Source organism: Python bivittatus, unplaced genomic scaffold (genome assembly GCF_059951505.1).
Source record: "Python bivittatus isolate LINGU-HERP-01145 unplaced genomic scaffold, Pbiv_v1 ctg000980_np1212, whole genome shotgun sequence".
NCBI classification, from domain to species: domain Eukaryota; kingdom Metazoa; phylum Chordata; class Lepidosauria; order Squamata; family Pythonidae; genus Python; species Python bivittatus.
The window spans coordinates 53,721,298-53,740,630 of NW_028277125.1; the positions used below are offsets into that span (position 1 = coordinate 53,721,298).

At 36.5% G+C, this 19,333-nt stretch overlaps 1 protein-coding gene across 2 annotated transcripts in view; it reads left to right on the plus strand.

Moving 5' to 3' along the window:
• The window catches only part of ATRNL1 (attractin like 1), a 578,187-nt gene that overhangs the window by 54,555 nt on the left and 504,299 nt on the right, over positions 1 to 19,333 (plus strand). For both annotated transcript variants that reach the window (XM_088131807.1, XM_088131808.1), the window contains exons 8-9: positions 1,703 to 1,958; positions 16,291 to 16,474. In XM_088131807.1, the coding sequence (XP_087987933.1) occupies positions 1,703 to 1,958; positions 16,291 to 16,474 (440 nt within the window). The remainder of the gene's footprint in view (positions 1 to 1,702; positions 1,959 to 16,290; positions 16,475 to 19,333) is intronic.

The window sequence follows — 19,333 nt, forward strand, 5'->3', positions numbered from 1 at the left end:
GAATATTGAGAAGCTAATATTATGCAACCAGTATAATATTAATTACACATATATTAATTTTCTCTAGATAATTGCCGAACCAATAACCTACTCTGAAATTTATACACGTGAGCTGTTAGAAAGTATTTACAGTGAAGGCTGCACCAAGGTTCCTTTGTAATTTATGGTTATATGCTGATTTTTTAAAAAGCAACTATATCATAGCTCATTAATCAATACACCTTGTAATTGGTTTGTCTTTAGTACAGTAAATTCTTGCTGGAAAAAAAAATGGAGTCTTTTCGAGTTTTTTCTAAGAAGCCACAGAAATAAGGCCCGAAAGTGGGGAAAACCATGGATTTAGCCATAGTAGAACAATGAGTTAGCTATAAATATTGGTCTGTACAACATTTCTCTTAAATCCAATTGAAGATATAAAGCAAGTTAAGCTAAAAAATCAGGCTGTCTTCTGTGATTGTGTTAGCATTTTTATTCACATTTTTGGTTATTCACTTAAAATCAGTCAACAGCCGTTAAAGCTTATTTTTTCCACAAGACTATTTTCTGTGTAAATTGATTGTATTATCAATATACAATTCCTTGATAAGTTAAACTGATAAATGAAGTACAAGTGTTTTGATTTTTCTTCGTTGATAATGGTATCAATCTTTCACACTTTTTTGTGCAGCCACAAAAACTGCTGCAAAAAGATGAAGATATATAACAATTCTATTATATTTACACTGGAAAGAATGATATTTAACCTGTTTCTAGTCTCACACTGTGAAAATCTTATGTTTTTAATAACCTACCAGGACTATCCTATGTTTGTTTTGGAAGATGTGGAGGACAAATTCATGATGAAATTTGTAATTGTTGTAGCAGTAGCAGCAGTAGCAGTAGCAATAATGATAATTATAATAGTAATAATAATGATTTTATTTACAAAGACCAAGACACCAAATATAATAATCAAAAATAAAATGGGAAATTAACACAGTAAGAAAAAGAAAAGAAAGAATGAAATGAATTGCAAGCCATCTAAATAGCAGTAAATTAAACAATAAAGAATTTCTGGAATTAAATTTAGAGTCTTCTTACGGCAGTCACAGAAAATTTTATATTTCTGTAGGCTAGTCTGTTAAGTAAATTACTGTAAAGTGTTCTTATCAGGCCCACCAAAATGGTTGATTAGTAAGAGTGTTATTAGTTCAGAACACCAGAACAGATACAAAAGGTGATACAGACCAACCAACCTGCCTGGTATGGGACATATATCATCTTGTATTGGTATATTATTAAACCTGCCCTTTAAAACCATAGATAGCAAACACTGAGTTTGAGTAGTAAAAATACTCTGCTATGTTTTTCAGGAAGATGGATAAAAGTAATTGATGGATAAAAATCTTAAAAACTGTTCTGATAAACTATATAAGTTCACAGGGCTATATTTTAATTGTTGACATATATAACTTGGGCTGAAACAAAGTCAGGGAAAATATTGGTATGCTGTTTATTAGAATTGAAATAACTAGAATGGATTTACCAGGCCTATTGAGTATTTAGCATTCAACATGAAGAATGGGGTATAAACTAATATACAAGTCCATGTCATTTCCACTACGCAAAGAATTATATTATCACAAGTTCAAAGTTTATTGTTTGTGTGTTTTGTATTTTATCTTAAGTTTAACTAATAATCATTTCCCCTTCTTTAAAACAGGATGATATTTACATGTATGGAGGCAAAATTGAAACAAATACTGGTAATGTCACTGATGAATTATGGATTTTCAACATTCCAAGTCAGACTTGGAGCACCAGAATTCCAGCAGTGCTTGTTCATGGCCAGCAATATGCAGTTGAGGGTCACTCAGCGCACATAGTGGAGCTTGACAGCAGGGATGTTATCATGCTTGTGATTTTTGGTTACTCTGTAATATATGGCTATACAAGCAGCATTCAAGAGTATTACATCAGTAAGTTGACTTTCTTTTTTTAAAATTATTTTATTAAAACTTTATGATGCAAACTAAAAGAAAGGGAAAGATATGCTAAACTGTACTTACAGCTACCAACCTGGTATTTTTTAACCTATTACAGATGTGCATCATTCAGTTTGGATAGGAATTCTAATATGGGAATTAATGAGGGTTTTAAATCCTCCTCTTCTGTTAATATGGACTACAGTTCTTGCTCTTTCAGTTTGTATTAACAAAAATGATCCATGTGTTTTAATAAAGCACAGTCAAAGCTGTACTAACCTTGAAAAAATGAAAAAATAACATTCCACATAGGAAATGCCTCTTTTAGGGCAACTTTGAAAAAAAAACCAGTTATAAATACAAAAGTTATTAAATGTTTTTATATTAAATAAATTGTACCAATTACATTTTTGTAAGGAAATTGCTGCCACAGAATCTCTCAGTTTCAATTAGAATATCAGCGAGAACGAACCATTATATCCCTGGATCTGGTTTCCTATACTTGTTTATATAGTTTTGTCTTGAGAGGGAGAAAAAAAAATCAGTAATTTAAACATTGTTTTTGGCCTAATATCAATTTCCTCTTCTGATCAACTTTCCTGCAGATATCTGTGGGAAACACTGGTAGTGGTAAATAGCTGGGGAAAGTTGCTTGATTGCGGCATCTTATACATTCAATAAGTAAATACTGAAGTGTGGATGAGTTTGACAAATAGGACAAAGTTGCATATTTTATCCATTTTTTTAAAAATTACACTTAACTAATTGTGATAGGGATGTAGATGTTAATTTTAGAAGTTACATGAAAAGGATATCCTTGATGCAAAGTGAAGATTATTTTCACAAAGTAGCTTAGAATTAACCTGTGTGAATAATGTACAAACAGGTACTTTCACAATGACAGTTGTGAAAAAAGCTCTCAGAATAGGATGCCTTAAAATTAAGTTCCATGAAAGCCATGAAAAATCCTTCATTCAATCCTTTTTTGGAAATATATGCTTAATATTAATATTACTGACATTAAACTGTTGGTTCCACCTCCTTTACTTTCTGAAAATCAGCTTTCACCCTTGATTTTAATGCCATTCAAGATAGTATTTGAGGGTATAAATTGTGTTTTTATGAATGAATTGATACTGTACAATTTTGAACTCTGCAGTTTCACTAAAATCCAGCAGGATGCACTGCTGTACCATGTTGTTCACTTCTGAGCTCATAAAAAATAATTTTCAGTAATTTACTGTTTTCTTCCAGACAACAAATTCTTTTTTGGTTATAATAATACTGAAGTGCATTGTTCTGTAGTTGGAATATGAGCAATATAGGTATTAATTAGTAAGCTTACAGTCTCCAACGGGGATATAAAGAATTGTGTTTCTTTCTAAAGTTCTTTGGTATTTAATTTTTTTAAAAATTGTGCATAGGATTCTTTAATCTCTAATTGATAGCTGCAGTATTTATATCAATGAGTCATATGTGATTCATTTTTAAGTAAGCAGGGTTATGACAGTAGCTAGTAACAATAACTATAATTTCAACTCCAGTTATTATGCTTTTTATAAAAATGCAATGGGCTAAAAACTAGCAATTGCCTGTTCATTAGCCGGATTTTCTTCTTTTTGTTCCCAGTCATTGCCTGAATGCTATAGTGCCCTAATTTTAGATATAAGAATAGTGAACAGCAACAAATAAACTGCAGTTTCTAGTGAAGCTGAGAAAAAACTAAGGTGACAAGGGATTTGAGTATAGGCAGGTAAGGTATTGAGAAGCAGGAACATCAGAAGAGTCCTGATGAAGCAGACCAGAAATTCTTATAATCAAGCATTTTGCATCCCCCAGAGGCCAAATTAGATGCCTTTGGATGCTCGTAAGCATACCATGACTGCTTTCTCCTAGTGTTGCTCACTAGCATCTGTTATTCACTTGCGTATTATCCCTGAATGTGAAGATTCACTCTGTCCATCAAGAATAATGTCTGCTGTACATATTCACCATGAATTTGCTTCCCTGTATTTCCTTTTAAGTGACAAGCTGCATATTAGGTTAAAGACATAGATTGGAGCTATGTATCTATCCATTTTTTTCTGGTGTGTGTATGTGGGAAAATAAGAGAAAGTATGATATTTGCAGTGAGATGCTTATCTGTGCAAAGAGATTATTCCTTCTCAGCGATGGTTTTAAGATAATTCCCCTACTCCCAATTATGGAACTGAAACAAAACGTCCCTAGTCATGCCCATAGTGGTAAATTGGGGAAATGATTGATTACACTGCAGCTGGAAAAGGACGCCTTAGCTCTGTGGAAATAAAAACTGATTCTTCAGTTGTTAAAAGAAAAAGAAAAGCTTCTTGCTGCACTTTTAATGTAATACACAGGCGGGCAACATGCAGCTCGTACATTCTCTTTTTATAAGTCCTGTAGCCTATCCAACTGAATACTAAAAGCTGATAGCACTGTTTGCTGTCATTTTCAGGTGTAATATAAGCCCTTAGTAATATTTCTGAGATAAAGTGTGTTGATGTTAAATGATGAATTGTATCATTAAGATAAATATATTATGCTCAAAATCTATTACGTAGCCTTAATACTAGTGAGATGTATAATTTCCAACAATGTTAACATTGGATGCATTTTTTTGGAGTACAAGTCTAACATTCTCACTGGAATTCTGCACTTGAAGTAGAAATACTAGACCTGTTAATTCTTCCATGGCAGACAGAGTTGAACTCTCATACAAAGGCTAAAGATGTACAGTTTTTAATGTGCCAGGATTGTATGCTTAAAAGTGATGTGGAAATGCTTTCAACTTTAGTATCTCTCTGTTGTTCATTAATGCAGACTGGCTTTTTTGGGGTTTTGTGGTGAGCCTGCGGGGGGAAAAAAAAGTTAATATGACTCTTAAAACAATGGCAACTTTTTTTCAGGCTCATACAGAAGCCTTAGAAGAGTTGGACTGCTTTAATGAATAGTAGACAGGTCTGCATTCACATACAGCATGAAATGCTTCTTCTGAATCATTTTCAGAGCATGCATAGCTCTATTGTGCATTGCTAAAATATAAATAATGAAAAAAGAAGAACAACATGAGAATCATACCACAAGTAACTTGTTACTGTGGCACTGTAGTGTTCATTAATAGTTAACATTGTGAAAATTATATTTCTAAGTATAAAGTCCTTGGAGGAATTCCAAGCAACATTATATGGAAGATATATGGTTGGCTAAATTAGCTTCTGCTTCACTTAACAACTGAAATGAAAATTTCATTGTCTATTGAATAGTTTATTACTGATGCTATAGTTGAAATCCAGGACTTGATTCCACTTTATAACTTCCTTAATAAATAAACAAATATACATATATATATATGTTTTTTTATATATAAAACAATTTGTAAAGTAGATTCTACTCCAAAGCACATTTTAATAAACTTCAGTTCATGGCTTTAAACTGTTAGTAGTGGGAATTTTTTTTTGCATAGTTAGCAGTTATTATTATTCAGGATTAATCTCAACTGTGTATATTTCTTTATAGTGATAATAGACTGTCAGCATCAAATATTAATCACGCTAATACTGGAAAGTAGATTTTGCCATTGTGAGAATTGTAGCTAGGAGTTCTTTTATTACCAGGGCCATTGGATTTTTTTGTAAGCATTCATTTGTTTTACAAAGCTTTAGTTTGCAGAATCTGGTCTTTACTTTGTAGTTTATTTTCTGAGGTTGATCATTTTATGTTTCATTTTACTTCTGTAGTTTTATTCCATGAAGGGTGAGTGCATTTTGTAATATGTTTTCCTGAATTCCTGTACAGGATTTATCTCTAGACCTGCAGCAGTAGGATTATTTTAAACTTTAAAATTCCAGATGGTGACTCTAAATACAAACTGAGTTTTGGAATGAAGCAACACAGAAAGCAGATTGGAAAAATCTGAATAGTAATATATATTGTTATTATAAAATGACAGTTTTATCCTGTTAAGAAAATGAAAATCTTTGAAAAGGAATTATGCTCTTCATTTTAAATCCCACTATTATTGTGTTACAGTTTTGAACTGGAATTCTTACCCCTTATCTTAATAGTGTAACTTTGTATATGTTTTCTTTCATAAAAATGATTTATTTATTTGAGTTTTATACTGCCTCAATTGCATTTGACTTTTAAGTATTTCCCAAGTCAAATAGTATAAACAGTAAAATCAACAATTCAATAAAGAACAATACATTGTTGTACAAATACAAAAATGTATCCTCATACAACATTCATTCATGGCACTGCATCTCTCTCAACAGTCTAGTCCTACACAGACTTTGCAGAATAGCCAGATTTTCTTTCTGGAAGATCATGTGGGTTGGGACCACCTTTGTCTCCAGGGATAAGATAGTCCATGAGTAGAAAGCCTGCAAAGAGAATGTCTACTTACATGTTCCTTCCTGCCAGACATCCCAGTAAGGAGGGACTCTCATTAGGCTTTCTGTTTGGATACATTGGATGGGTAGATCCTATCCAGAACAAGCATATAATGATACCCAGATCCTAAGGCTTAAGCACTCTGAATTGCAGTCGTAAACAAACTGGTACCCAATGCAGCACCTGTAACAATGATGTGACATGACAATCACAGGTCTGACCCATAAACCCACAAATAGCCCTATTTGTACCAACTGTAGTTCATGGTGGTCTTAAAGACAGACTCCTATAGGGTGAATCACACTAATTCAGTTGATAACAAGGCATGACCAACTGTCCTCTGTTTCCTATGTTCTAGAAAGGGTCACAACTAGTATATTAGTAAAAATTGGACAAAGGCCTTTATGGCTGTGGCCTTCATCTGCTTCTCAAGAGGGAGCTGTGAGTCCAGGAAATTTTCAGGTTGCAAGCCTGTTCTTTCAAGAGGAGCACAACCTCTTCAGGGGCAGTTGATACAATATACTAGAATCAGTACATTTATGAATTAATAGCAATGCCACACTATTCAGGCTGAGTCTGAACCTGTTTCTCTCCATCCCTGACAGCCTCCAGACATTGATTCAGGACTATCACCACATGTCCCATTTGGTTTGTGATAAAGGTTTATATCTAGGTATGTCTGCATTTTGATGAAATCACACCACAAATGGAAGAGTGACCTCCCCCAGCAGCTTCATGTAGGTGTTAAACAAATTAGGAAGAATGTCTCTAATCCAAAACTTGGGGCACCTTTATAACACAAATATTATCCTTCCTTGTATTGTCGAAGGCTTTCACGGCCGGCATATGATAGCTGGTGTGGGTCTTCCGGGCTGTGTGGCCGTGTTCTGGAAGTTTTGTTTCCTAACGTTTCGCCAGCACCTGTGACCGGCATCTTCAGAGTGCAGGAGCAATAGAAGAAAAGCTGTGCCTAATCCCCAGGAAGATACACACAGATGCTGACACCAAAACAAGCAGCCACTCAGTAACCCAACCCCCCCACACACCTCCAATCCCCCTCCCCCCAGATCTCTATACCCACAAAAAGGGTCACATCACCCTGGGCACACAGAGAACTGCTCCTGTCTGTGCTCCTGCACTTTGAAGATGCCGGTCACAGGTGCTGGCGAAACGTTAGGAAACAAAACTTCCAGAACACAGCCACACAGCCTGAAAGACCCACACCAGCCATTATCCTTCCTTCTCCCTCTGGTTCAACTTCACAAGTAATTCCTCATAGCTGCTCACCTGTGGAACAGTACTTCTCATGGCACTCCTCTCCCCTTTCTTTGGGTCAGAGCTCATGCAGTGACAGATCTCAGTGAGCCACTATCTTTTCTTCCGTGATTGGATGAGAACAGATTTATTACTGAAAGCTAGGGACTCAGCTGCATCAGCCAGGATCCCAGCAATCTAGCTACCTCACACTTTGAATTGGGTTCTGAAGATCAGAAGTAGAAATTTCCATCTTCCCTTATAACATCCACCTTCATTTCTCATATTTCTTTCATCTACTGTAATTTTCCCTTCCTTACTGTGTCCCCTTTGACTATCTCAGCCCAAACCATCTCAGGCCACTTTAGGGGCCTCCAATTGGTACAAATATCTTGAATCAACTCAGGTAATTTTCTAAGATATTCCTCTTAGTTCCCAACTAACCTTTGTGTAATGAACAGTCATTACCCTCTGATATAAAACTAACCTCCATCCAGGTTCCCATTCCCGAAGTCTTTCAGCCAAACTTTTACCCAGCCTAGAATCAAGGCTTGCATGTCATCCTGTTCTTTCACTTCTGGGAGTTCTTCCTACTGGTCCAAGTTTCTCAAGCAAAAACCATGTTCTATAAGCCACCCAACCAAGCAGAAGATACAGTATAGAAGCATGTGGCCATGTGTCCCAGAAACACACCACTTGAATTTCAACTACCTCAATATTAACTGGGAATCAAGCTCTTCAGCAAGTAGGATAGGAGATCCAATAGGATATCCAACAAGATCTTGATGTGTCTTGCAAACAACTTCATCACTCCAAAAGTGGAGAAGGAAACTAGGGGATCAGCTACAACTGGACTAAATATTTACTAAAAAGGAAGAAATGGCTGAGGAAGTGGAAGTTGTACGAATTTCAGGAGAGAGTGACCATATAATCCTAGAATTCACGCTAATGCAGCTGGGATAATTGAAGGTATCAAATAGTGTTCTAGATTTGAAGAGAACTGAGTTCAATAAATTAAATGAAAAAGTAGGAAGGATTCCATGGACAGAAATCTTGAAGAGAAAAACAATTCAGGAGCATTGGGAAATTCTGAAAAATGATATAATTAAGGCCGAAGCACAAGCAATATCAGAGAGAAAGAAGAATGGAAGACAGCTGATGAGAACTGGTGGTTGCACAGAGAACTCTCTGGTAAAATGAGAAACAAAAGGGTAGGGGACCAGTTTAAAAAATGGAAAGAGGAGCATGTAACAAAAAGAAAGTATCAGGAAATAGCCTGAATATGTCAGGATGGAGTCAGGAAGAATGTCCTGAGGGTTGCAGTGGATGCCAAAAATAGTTTTAAAAAGCTCCTTTGCGTATGAGGAGAACAAGAGGAAAATTAAAAAATGGTTGGTCTGCTGATAGGAGAAGTTGCGTTGGACAGCAGGGAGAAGGCTGAACTGCTAAACTCCTATTTTGCACCAGTTTTTCACAAAAGGAAAAAGTGGTCCAATCTGTCAGAAGCTGCACCATGGGGGTGGGGGACGGGGAGCAGAAGAGAAATGCAGCCAAATAGGCAGGGAAGTGATGAGAGGACACCCAGCTGCTTTTTTTTTATTAAACTTTTATTGTGATATATAAAAAGCACAGTTAAGTATAGCAGAGAAAGGAGATAGAACTAAAAGAAAAAAGACAAAAACTAAAATAGTGAAAGTAGTTAGAAAGATGAAACACAAATTGACTTCCAACTATCTCCAATACAGATATGAGTACAAATTTTGAAAAAAGTTAATCTCTTACCACTAATTAATCGAAATTTACGTTATTTCTATCAACACAAACCATCTAATCATTAAATCCCACAATCAGAGCTTCATTTTTTTCCCACGCAAGCACGTAATCTAAGAAGGGTTGCCATAAGGAGACACATTTAGAAACAGTATTATCTCTTATTAATACTGTTAACTTCACCATTTGAGCCAAGTCCATTAATTTAATGATCCATTCTTCCACTGTAGGTATTTGTGGATCCTTTGATCTTTGCACATATAACAGTCTTGCAGCTGAGATCATATACAAAAGCAAGGTTCCATATTGTTTCTCCAGTCCTTTCTCCATCAAGCCCAATAAAAATTCTGGGTTTTTTTGGATGTTCACTTTAAGACTCTTTTGAATAGCAATACATGTCTGATCCCAAATTTTTTTAGCCTTTTCACAGGTCCACCAAAGATGATAAAAAGTTCCTTCACCCTGCAAACATTTCCAACAAACATTTGTTACACCAGCATACATTTTTGATAACTTATCAGGAATTAAATACCAACAATACATCATTTTATTAAAAAATTCTTTTAAATTATAATTCAACGTAAATTTCAAACCTTTGTTCCACATATTTTCCCATTGTTCCAACATAATATTATATGTTATATTATTATTTTTAGCCCATTTAATCATGCATTCCTTGACTTGTTCATCTTCTAGATTCATCTGTAACATCTTATACATTTTAGCAATAACATGTTCATCATTTGTGCAAAGTTGAGTCTCAAAATAAGATGTTTCATTAACAAATCTAAAATTCTTTTTGTCCAGCTTAAAACGTTCAAACAATTGCATATGAGTAAACCAATGACATATAAAACCTTCTAGCTCTAACTGTTCTCTTGTTTTAAAACTTGGTTTACCCTCCTCAAAATTTAGCAAGTCTTTATATTTTAACCACTTCATTTCTCCCACATTTTCTCTTCTAGTAAATGTTTCCTGAGATGACAATCACAAAGGTACATTAGGAGACAATCTTACCTTATATTTATTCCAGATCCTCAGTAAGGCATTCCTAATATAGTGGTTTTTAAAATCCTTATTAACTTTAACTTTATCATACCACAAATAAGCATGCCACCCAAATCTTAATTCATGACCTTGAAGTTGTAATAATTCTGTTTTCCAAGGTTATTCAATCCTTCATCCAAAGCAAACAACAAGCATCAAAATACAATTTTAAATTAGGCAGATCCAAATCTCCTCATTCCTTGGCATCTTGTAACAATTTATATTTAATTCTTGTTTTTTTGCCTTGCCAAAGGAACTTAGAGATGTCTCTCTGCCACTGTTGGAATGGTAAATCTGTAGTCGAAATCAGTATAGTCTGAAAAAGAAAGAACATCCTAGGCAAAACATTCATTTTAATCACAGAGATTCTCCCCATGAGAGACAATTGTGATTTTTCCCATCTTACCAAATCTTTTTTCACTGCATTCCAAATTTTACCATAGTTATTCTGGAACAAAACATTATTTTTGGTTGCCAAAATCACCCCCAGATATCTCACTTTTTTTTCAGTCCTGAAGCCTATCTTACTCATCAGCGATCTTGATTAGGCTGGGTCATATTTTTAATTAACATTTTTGTTTTTTGTTTATTTACTTTAAAACCTGCCAGTGAGCCAAATTCCTTCAGTTTCTTCATCAGATGCTCTGCAGATTCCAGAGGATCCTGTAGTATCAGAACTAAGCCATCAGCAAAAGCCCTCAGTTTAAAAACCTCTTGTTTGATCTTTAAGCCCTTTATTTGTTTGTCCCTTCTGGTATCTCTATTAAAAACTTGGAGAACCAAAATAAAAAGCAGAGGCGATAATGGACAACCTTGTCTTCTTCCTTTTTGTATATGACATGGTTCAGTTAATTCTTCATTCACAATAATACTAGCCTTCTGAGGGATATATATGGACTTTATTCCCTGTATAAAATGTCCTCCAAAATCCATACTTTCCAAAACTTTAAACATAAATATCCAATTCAAATTGTCAAAAGCTTTCTCTGCATCCAAAAAAACGAGCTGACATTCATTATGATATTATAGATATTCTATAACATCCAGCACAGCTCTGACATTATCTTTTAATTGTCTTTTAGGCAGAAATCCACATTGATCATGATGAATAAATTTCTGTAAGATTTTTTTTAACCTTTCTGCCAACACTGAAGCAAATATTTTATAATCATTATTCAACAGTGAAATTGGTCTATAGTTCCAGATGTATCCTGTTCCAAGTTAGTTCCAAATCTAGCTAAGAATTCCTTAGCCTTAGGAATCGAAGTTAATTTGAATCTTTGTTGATGATAGGAAAAACTTATCCCTTCCAATTTTTCCCAACGAAAAGGGATTTTATTCTTTTTCAAAACATTTGTCAAAAAGGCATATTCTTTTCTCTTCCTTAAAATCCTTACTGGTATTTCTTTGAGGACTATTATATCCACATTTTAAATGTCAGGTTTAGGATCAAAATGCGCTTGCAAAATCAAATCCCTTGTTTTTCTCCTAGAAAACTGTACCAACACGTCTTTTGGCTTGCCCTGTGCAATTGCATATCTAGGATTTATACAGGATTTTTTTTCTATCTCATTTGACATTTTATCTTCTTCCCAGTCAGTTAGTTCTGCCAAAGCACGTGTAATCATCTTTGTTAGATTTTCTTCTTTAGCTTCAGGAATTCCCCTGAGCCTTAAACAAAACTCTTTATCTCTCAGCTCCAATAATGCAATTTTATCCAGCTCTTTCTCCCTTTCAATTTCCAGCAAAACAACTCTCTCATTAACATTTTTAATCCCTCCTTCCAATTTCTTTTCCATTTTATCAGTTTTTTGATCAAGCCTTTTTTCAAGTTCAACAAACTTTGAGTCAAGTGCTTGAGTAACACTTTGAGTAATCATTTGTGTAGTTTTTATAGTATATTCTTCAAACATACCTTTTATCCAGTCAAATTCACCAGACCCAAGACTTGTTAGCTTTCTGGTAGCCATTATCTCTATTTCTATCTTTTTCTTTCCCCCCTTGCTTAACAAATTTGAAAAAAAACTATTTCTTCCTTTCAGTAGTCCAATAGTCCAAATATAATGCTGAGAGGACACCCAGCTGCTTTGAATGGATTCAGGTCTCTTGGGCTGGATGGATTATATCCCAGGGTGCTAAAGGAACTGGCAGATGTGATGTCAGAACAACTGGTAGATGTGATGTCAGAACCACTATAATCTTTGAGAAATCCTAGAGAATAGGGAAAGTGCCAGAAAATTGAAGAAGAGCTGATGTTTTTCTGTTCTTTAAAAAAAGGGGGAAAACTGGACTCAGTAAATTACAGACCAATCAACTTGACATCAGTACCTGGGAAAATCCTAAAAAAGATAATTAAGCAGTGGGTTTGCAAGCACTTAGAAAGGAACAAGGTGATTACTTGAAGCTATCATGGGTTTGTTAAAAATCAGATATGCTAGAAAAACTTTACTGCATTTTTTGCAATGTCATTAGATTAGTAGATTGTGGATATAGCATTCTCTAGATTTCAGTAAAGCATTTGATAAAGTTGATCACAGCCACCTCCTTGATAAATGGAACAGTTTGGGATGGATGGTCCCACTACCAGATGGATCTATGTCTAATTGGAAGAAAATACGTGGTGGAGTATCTCAGGGTACTGTCCAGGGCCACTGCTCTTCAACGTTTTTATAAATTAGACATATCTTCATCAAATTTGCACAAGATAAAAGGACAGGGCTGGATGGAATTGCTAACACCTCAGAAGACAGACTTAAAGTTGAAAAGGAATTTAACAGACTTGAACATTAGGGTTTATTCACAAAATGCTGGTCAATGGTAAAAATGTACATTTCCGCACTTAGGTTGGAAAAAAAACAAAAACAGATGCACAGATACAAGACAGGCAGTAGCATGTGAGAAGAATCTAGGTTTCCTGGTAGACCATGGATTACCTATGAGCCAGTAGTGTGCTACAGATGCTGAAAGAGCCAGTGACAACTTTGGCTGTATCAATAGAGGCATAATCTTGAGATCACAGAAGGTGATAGTTTGTGCTCTGTTGCACCAGTCAGACTGCTCTGCCCAATTTTTGTCACCATATTAAAAGAAGGGCTCTAGAAAGACCACAGACAAGACTACAAAGATGGTGAGGGACTTGAAACTAAGTCCTGTGAAGAATAGTTAAAGGAACTGGAGTTGTTTAGCTTAAAGAAGACAAAGCTAAGGGGAAAGAGGATAGCAGTCTTCCAGTACTTGAAGGACAGTGACAGGGAGGAAGGTAGGATAAAAACCAATGGGTGGAAGCTTTACAGAGAGATCCAAATTTGAAATAAGGAGGAATTTCCTGACTCTGACAGCTATTAAGCAGGGGAAGAATCTGCTTCCTAGAGTTATGGGTGCTCCATCACTGGAGCATCAAGTAAAGGTTGGATAGCCATCTGTCTGGGATGGTCTGAGGATTCCTATACTGGGCAGTGAGTTGGATAGAAGACCTTCAAGATCCCTTCCAACCCTATGGTTTTGTAAAATATTTCAGTCTCAAGGCCTTGGTTTCAGTACTGGCCTTAATCTTCTCATCACCCTGTTGTCCCAAACTGCAGGTATTCAGGTAATACAAGACTTCACAAGATCCATCAGATTTAAACTTCAAACAGATTTAATTCAACAGGGCTACCCCAAAACAATAATAACACAATTATCACTTTGATTTGTATACCTACAATGATGAAACTAAAAAAGAGTTAAGGAGAGGACTGCAAAAATAGATTAAACCTAATTATCATTACATTTCCATAGTTTCTTTTTCCTTGGAACATTTTGGCAAAATCTCAGTGGGAATACAGAGGAAACCATATTACTTTCATAAGAGGAGGGTGGGAACAGCCTTTGTTTAGAGCCAAAAATGCTCTTATTTTCTTTTCTTTTTTTTTTAATCTAAAGAAACTCTTGACTTTGAGAGCAGACACCAGCTGGTTACTAATGTAAACAAGTCTGTGCAGTAGAAATTGTATTTCAAAATTTTCTAAGATACTAAAACACTATTTTGCTTTAGCTAAAAAAAAGCAATAATATTCTCTATATTCTCCTTGAGACTCATACTGAAATTCTTACAGAGTTTATGAAGTCTTGCCAAACCAAAGGAAAACAAATTTCCCAGTGGATTAGTCCAGAAGCACTTGCAAGTTAATAAAAGCATCCATACAGTTCCCCTGCTGATATTTATATCACAAATGCTATACTTCTCACAACCGTCATAGAAGGTGAAAGAAAGTTCCTTTGCTTTAGCGTGAGACCCAAAGGTGGTGATGGCACTTCACGAACAAGAAACACAATTCTGAAGTTTACACTGAATTTAACTGAAAAAGTTAGCAACTTCTTGATTTTTATTCTGTCTGAAAAATAAATTAGCTGATTAATTTGTCATAAGACACAAAAATGTTAGCCATCATTGTTTATTATACAAAATATATAGAGAAGAAGACACTGATAATAAAGATGGAGTTTATGTTTGGGTGTTCTTAACACAGATACCTAGGATTGTTTACATGGAATTGGAGCTGGAGAAGATTTAGTTTCTTTTTTTTAACCATATAGAGAACATACAGTTAAAACATAGTACATTATCATGATAAAACATCATGATAAAATGCCAGATTTCATTTTTTATATAACAACTGCAGTGAGACTATTATATTCTCGAAAGTGGAAAGGTTCAACACTACCTACAATGGAGGATTGGTTGGTGACGATGGTACTGCTTGCAGAGATGGCTAAATTAACTTCCTTGATCAGAGAAAAGCTATATTTATGGCTGATTGGAAACTCTTTATAGACTTTTTGCATGAAACAGAAAAAATGCACTTATGACTTGTGGTTTTAATGATTAGAAAAAAAATGGATAATAGAAAAAAATGGGCTTTTTTTTGTAACCATAGAGTAAGATGTAATTTTGTAATCATACTTACATTTGCTGCAGAGAAGATTGGAAGCTGCTGCTTTCTATTTCTTTTTATTCTTTCTCACTGCAATTTTGGTCTTTTTCTTTTTTTCCTTCCTTCCTTCCTTCCTTCCTTCCTTCCTTCCTTCCTTCCTTCCTTCCTTCCTTCCTTCCTTCCTTCCTTCCTTCCTTCCTTCCTTCCTTCCCTTTATTTGTATTAGTTTGTGTTAGTTTTTATGTTCTCTTTAAAACTTTTAACAAAATTTATTAATAAAATAAAATAAAATTTCTGATTTCACAGAACATGGTAAGCTATAACTTTTGCTTCAAAAACTACCATAGCTGATTTGGACAGCACATTGGGCCATAACCAAAGAAACCAAATTGTGGCTTATGCATACATATCCTGATATATGCTTCCTGGTAATGACCACACCTTATCTGTGATATTGTACATTTTAATGCTGGCTTGTTTTGGATTTTCTCCATTGGCTCATCCTCAAATTAACTAGGCTTGGCCAAAGTGATAAAACTTTTTTTCAGGATTATGTATGCTAGGTTTTCTCCATGAAAGTTGTTGAAATGTTTGAACAGTGAGTAAGTATTGATGATTAATTTGATATTAGGTATCATCAGTAACATTAATATTGGTATGTATTTTGTATTGATTGAATTTTTAGGACATTGGGTATTGTATTTTTAAGACAATGTTTATATTCTGTTGATCATTTTGACATTATTGTATACACTTTTATATATCAACCTTAGCCAGATAAGACTTAATTTTGGAATGAAATGTAAGGAGTAACATATGAAATGAAATTCTTGTTTTCTAAGAATGTTGATTATAATGTAGGAATTAGTAAATTAGAATAAATTTGTATTATATTTCCCTCAATTATTGCTCTGTTATACCTTTGTTTAAAGGATCAAATTCTTGGCTAGTGCCAGAAACAAAAGGAGCAATAGTACAAGGTGGATATGGCCATACCAGTGTCTATGATGATACAACAAAGTCTGTTTATGTTCATGGAGGCTACAAAGCATTGCCGAGTAATAAATATGGGTTGGTTGATGATCTTTACAAATATGAAGTTAATACTAGAATATGGTAAGATTTTGTTCCTAAATATTATATATGTATATATATAAAATATGAATGCTCTCATACATTTTGTCAAATGATTGAATATTCAGGTTATATAAGTGCTTTAAGTTGTGATACTGAAATGCAAAATTTGTGCTGGGTCCTTAGTAAAGAAAATAGTATTCTAGCATTGGGATTCAACCCGTTTTCTTTTCTGAGACAATAGTTTATATTGTTAAGCTTTCAATGTTGTTAAACATCAGCTTTCATCATCCCCAGTGTTATCAGACTGCCCGGAGGACCACAATTTTCCCATATATGTATTAACAGAAACAAAATCACACTACAGTACAGAACTTAACTCCCCTGCCCGCTTGGGTAGAATTGTGGGAAATATCAGTTCACATGTGGTAGATAAACAGAGGAGTATCGACAACAGTGAATAGGGAATTGTCAGGTTCAGCCCAAAGAACTCCACAAGACAAGTACAGATACAGTTCTGTTGCGTTTATTAGCTTCCACCTCAAAGACAGAAATCTCTCCAGACTGAATCTAAATTCCCCAAGCCAGCAAGCCAAAACACCTTGAATTCCTTAGGGTGGTACCAGTCTCATCTTCTTAACCTTCCCACGCTCCTGTTGGGGCCTAAGGGAATGCTTATCTCCCCGAGTGCGGCCTTCATCAAACCATTCCTTCATAGGAATCATCTTTGATCAATGTGATGTTTTTCCTAAAAGTTCATAGACTAATTTATACTTTATAATCTATAAATCTAGTTAAAACAAGCCATGAATTCTCTCTGGTTTATTGTAATCTTAAAGTAATATTCATCTGGATTTGCAATATAAAAATTCCCCTCTCACCCCTATGGGTGGTATGTGTCTTCCTCAATCTCAGGTCCTCTACCAGAGGCTGGGAGTTTGAGGGTTCTGGGCAGTGGTTCTGTGCTGTTCCTAGCACTGCACTCTTCTGGACAGAGACCTCTGATGTTGTTCCTGGGATCTGTTGGAGCCACTCTATCAGCTTGGGAGTCACAGCCCTGAGTGCTCCTACCACCACTGGGACCACTTTGGCCTTTACTTTTTACTCTCTATTTCCTCCTTCAGGCCCTGGTACTACTCCAGATTTTCATGCTCCTTCTTCCTGATGTTGCTATCACTTGGCACTGCTACGTCTATAACTACTGCTGTCTTCTGGTCTTTGTCTACTACCACGATGTCTGGTTGATTGGCCAGTACCTGCCTGTCTGTCTGGATCTGGAAGTCCCACAGGATCTTAGCCCTGTTATTCTCCATGACCTTCTGTGGAATCTCCCATCCGTACTTGGGCGAGTCTAGCCCATACACTATGCAGATGTTCCTGTTCACAATGCCAGCTACTTGGTTGTGCTGTTCAGTATATGCTATTCCTGCCTGCATCTTACACCCTATGTGTTGGACTGTCTCTGAGGCCTCTTTGCACAATCTGCACCTTGGGTCCTGTCTAGTGTGGTAGACTCCTGCTTCTATGGATCTGGTGCTTAGTGCCTGTTCTTGTGCTGCTATGATCAGTGCTTCAGTGCTGTATTTTAGTCCAGCCCTTTCCAGCCACTGATAGGATTTCCCAGTGTCAGCCACCTCAGCTATCTGTTGATGGTACATCCCATGCAGGAGCTTGGTACTGCCTCCACTTGAATTTCCTCCCATGTCTGCTGCTGCCTCAGGCATTCTCTCAGCAGCTCATCTTTGGGTGCCATCTTACTGATGTACTCCTGGATGCTCCGGGTTTCGTCCAGGACAGTGGCTTTGACACTCATCAGACCCCGCCTGCCCTCTTTGCGGCTGGTGTACAATCTCTGGCTGTTGATTTGGGGTGGAAACCTCTGTACATTGTGAGGAGCTTCTGGGTCTTCACATCGGCAGCGTCCTTGTCCTCCTTTGGCCCGCTCACTATACCGGCAGGGTATCTGATGACTGTCAGGGCGTACATGTTGATGGCATGGATCTTGTTCTTCCCATTGAGCTGGCTCTTCAGGATCTGTCTTATCCTTTGGTGGTACTTGGATGTTGCTGTCTTCTTTCCTCCTCATCATGGTTCCCATGTGACTGTGGGATACCAAAGTATTTATAGCTGGTCTCTATGTCTGCTATGTGGCTCACTGGTAGTTCCACTCCATCGGTCTTAACTGCCTTCCCTCTCTTTACTATCATCCTGCCACACTTCTCCAGTCTGAATGACATCCCAATGTCCTCACTGTAGATCCATGTCAGGTGGATCAGTGAGTCGATATCTTGTTCCCTCTTAGCATACAGCTTGATGTCATCCATGTAGAGGAGGTGGCTGATGGTGATTCCACTCTTGAACTTGTTCCCGTATCCAGTCCTTGTGATTGTCTGGTTGAGGGGGTTTAAGCCTATGCAGAAGAGCAGCGGGGACAGTGCATCACCTTGGTATATGTCGCACTTGATGACTACTTGTGCGAGCTGTCTTGAATTGACTTCCAGTGTTGTCTTCCACAGTCCCATTGAGTTCTTGAGGAAGGTCCTTAGTGTCCTGTTGACTTTGTATAGTGCCAGGCATTCACAGATCCATGAGTGTGGAATTGAGTTGTAGGCTTTCCTGTAGTCAATCCAGGCTGTGCTCAGATTGGTCTGCCTAGACCTTGAGCCTCTGGTGTTGTTCCCAATGCCCTTCTGAGCTGTGCTCATATACTGGCCCATATGGTCTTGTAGCTTGGTGGCTAGGATGCCTGATAGAACTTTCAATGTTGTGGGGAAGCAGGTTATTGGCCGGGAGTTGGATGGTGCTGTTCCCTTGTAAGGGTCTTTTATGATCATCACTGTCCTTCCTTGTGTTAGCCAGTCTGGGTGGGAGCCTGCTGCTAGCAGCTGGTTCATTTGTGCT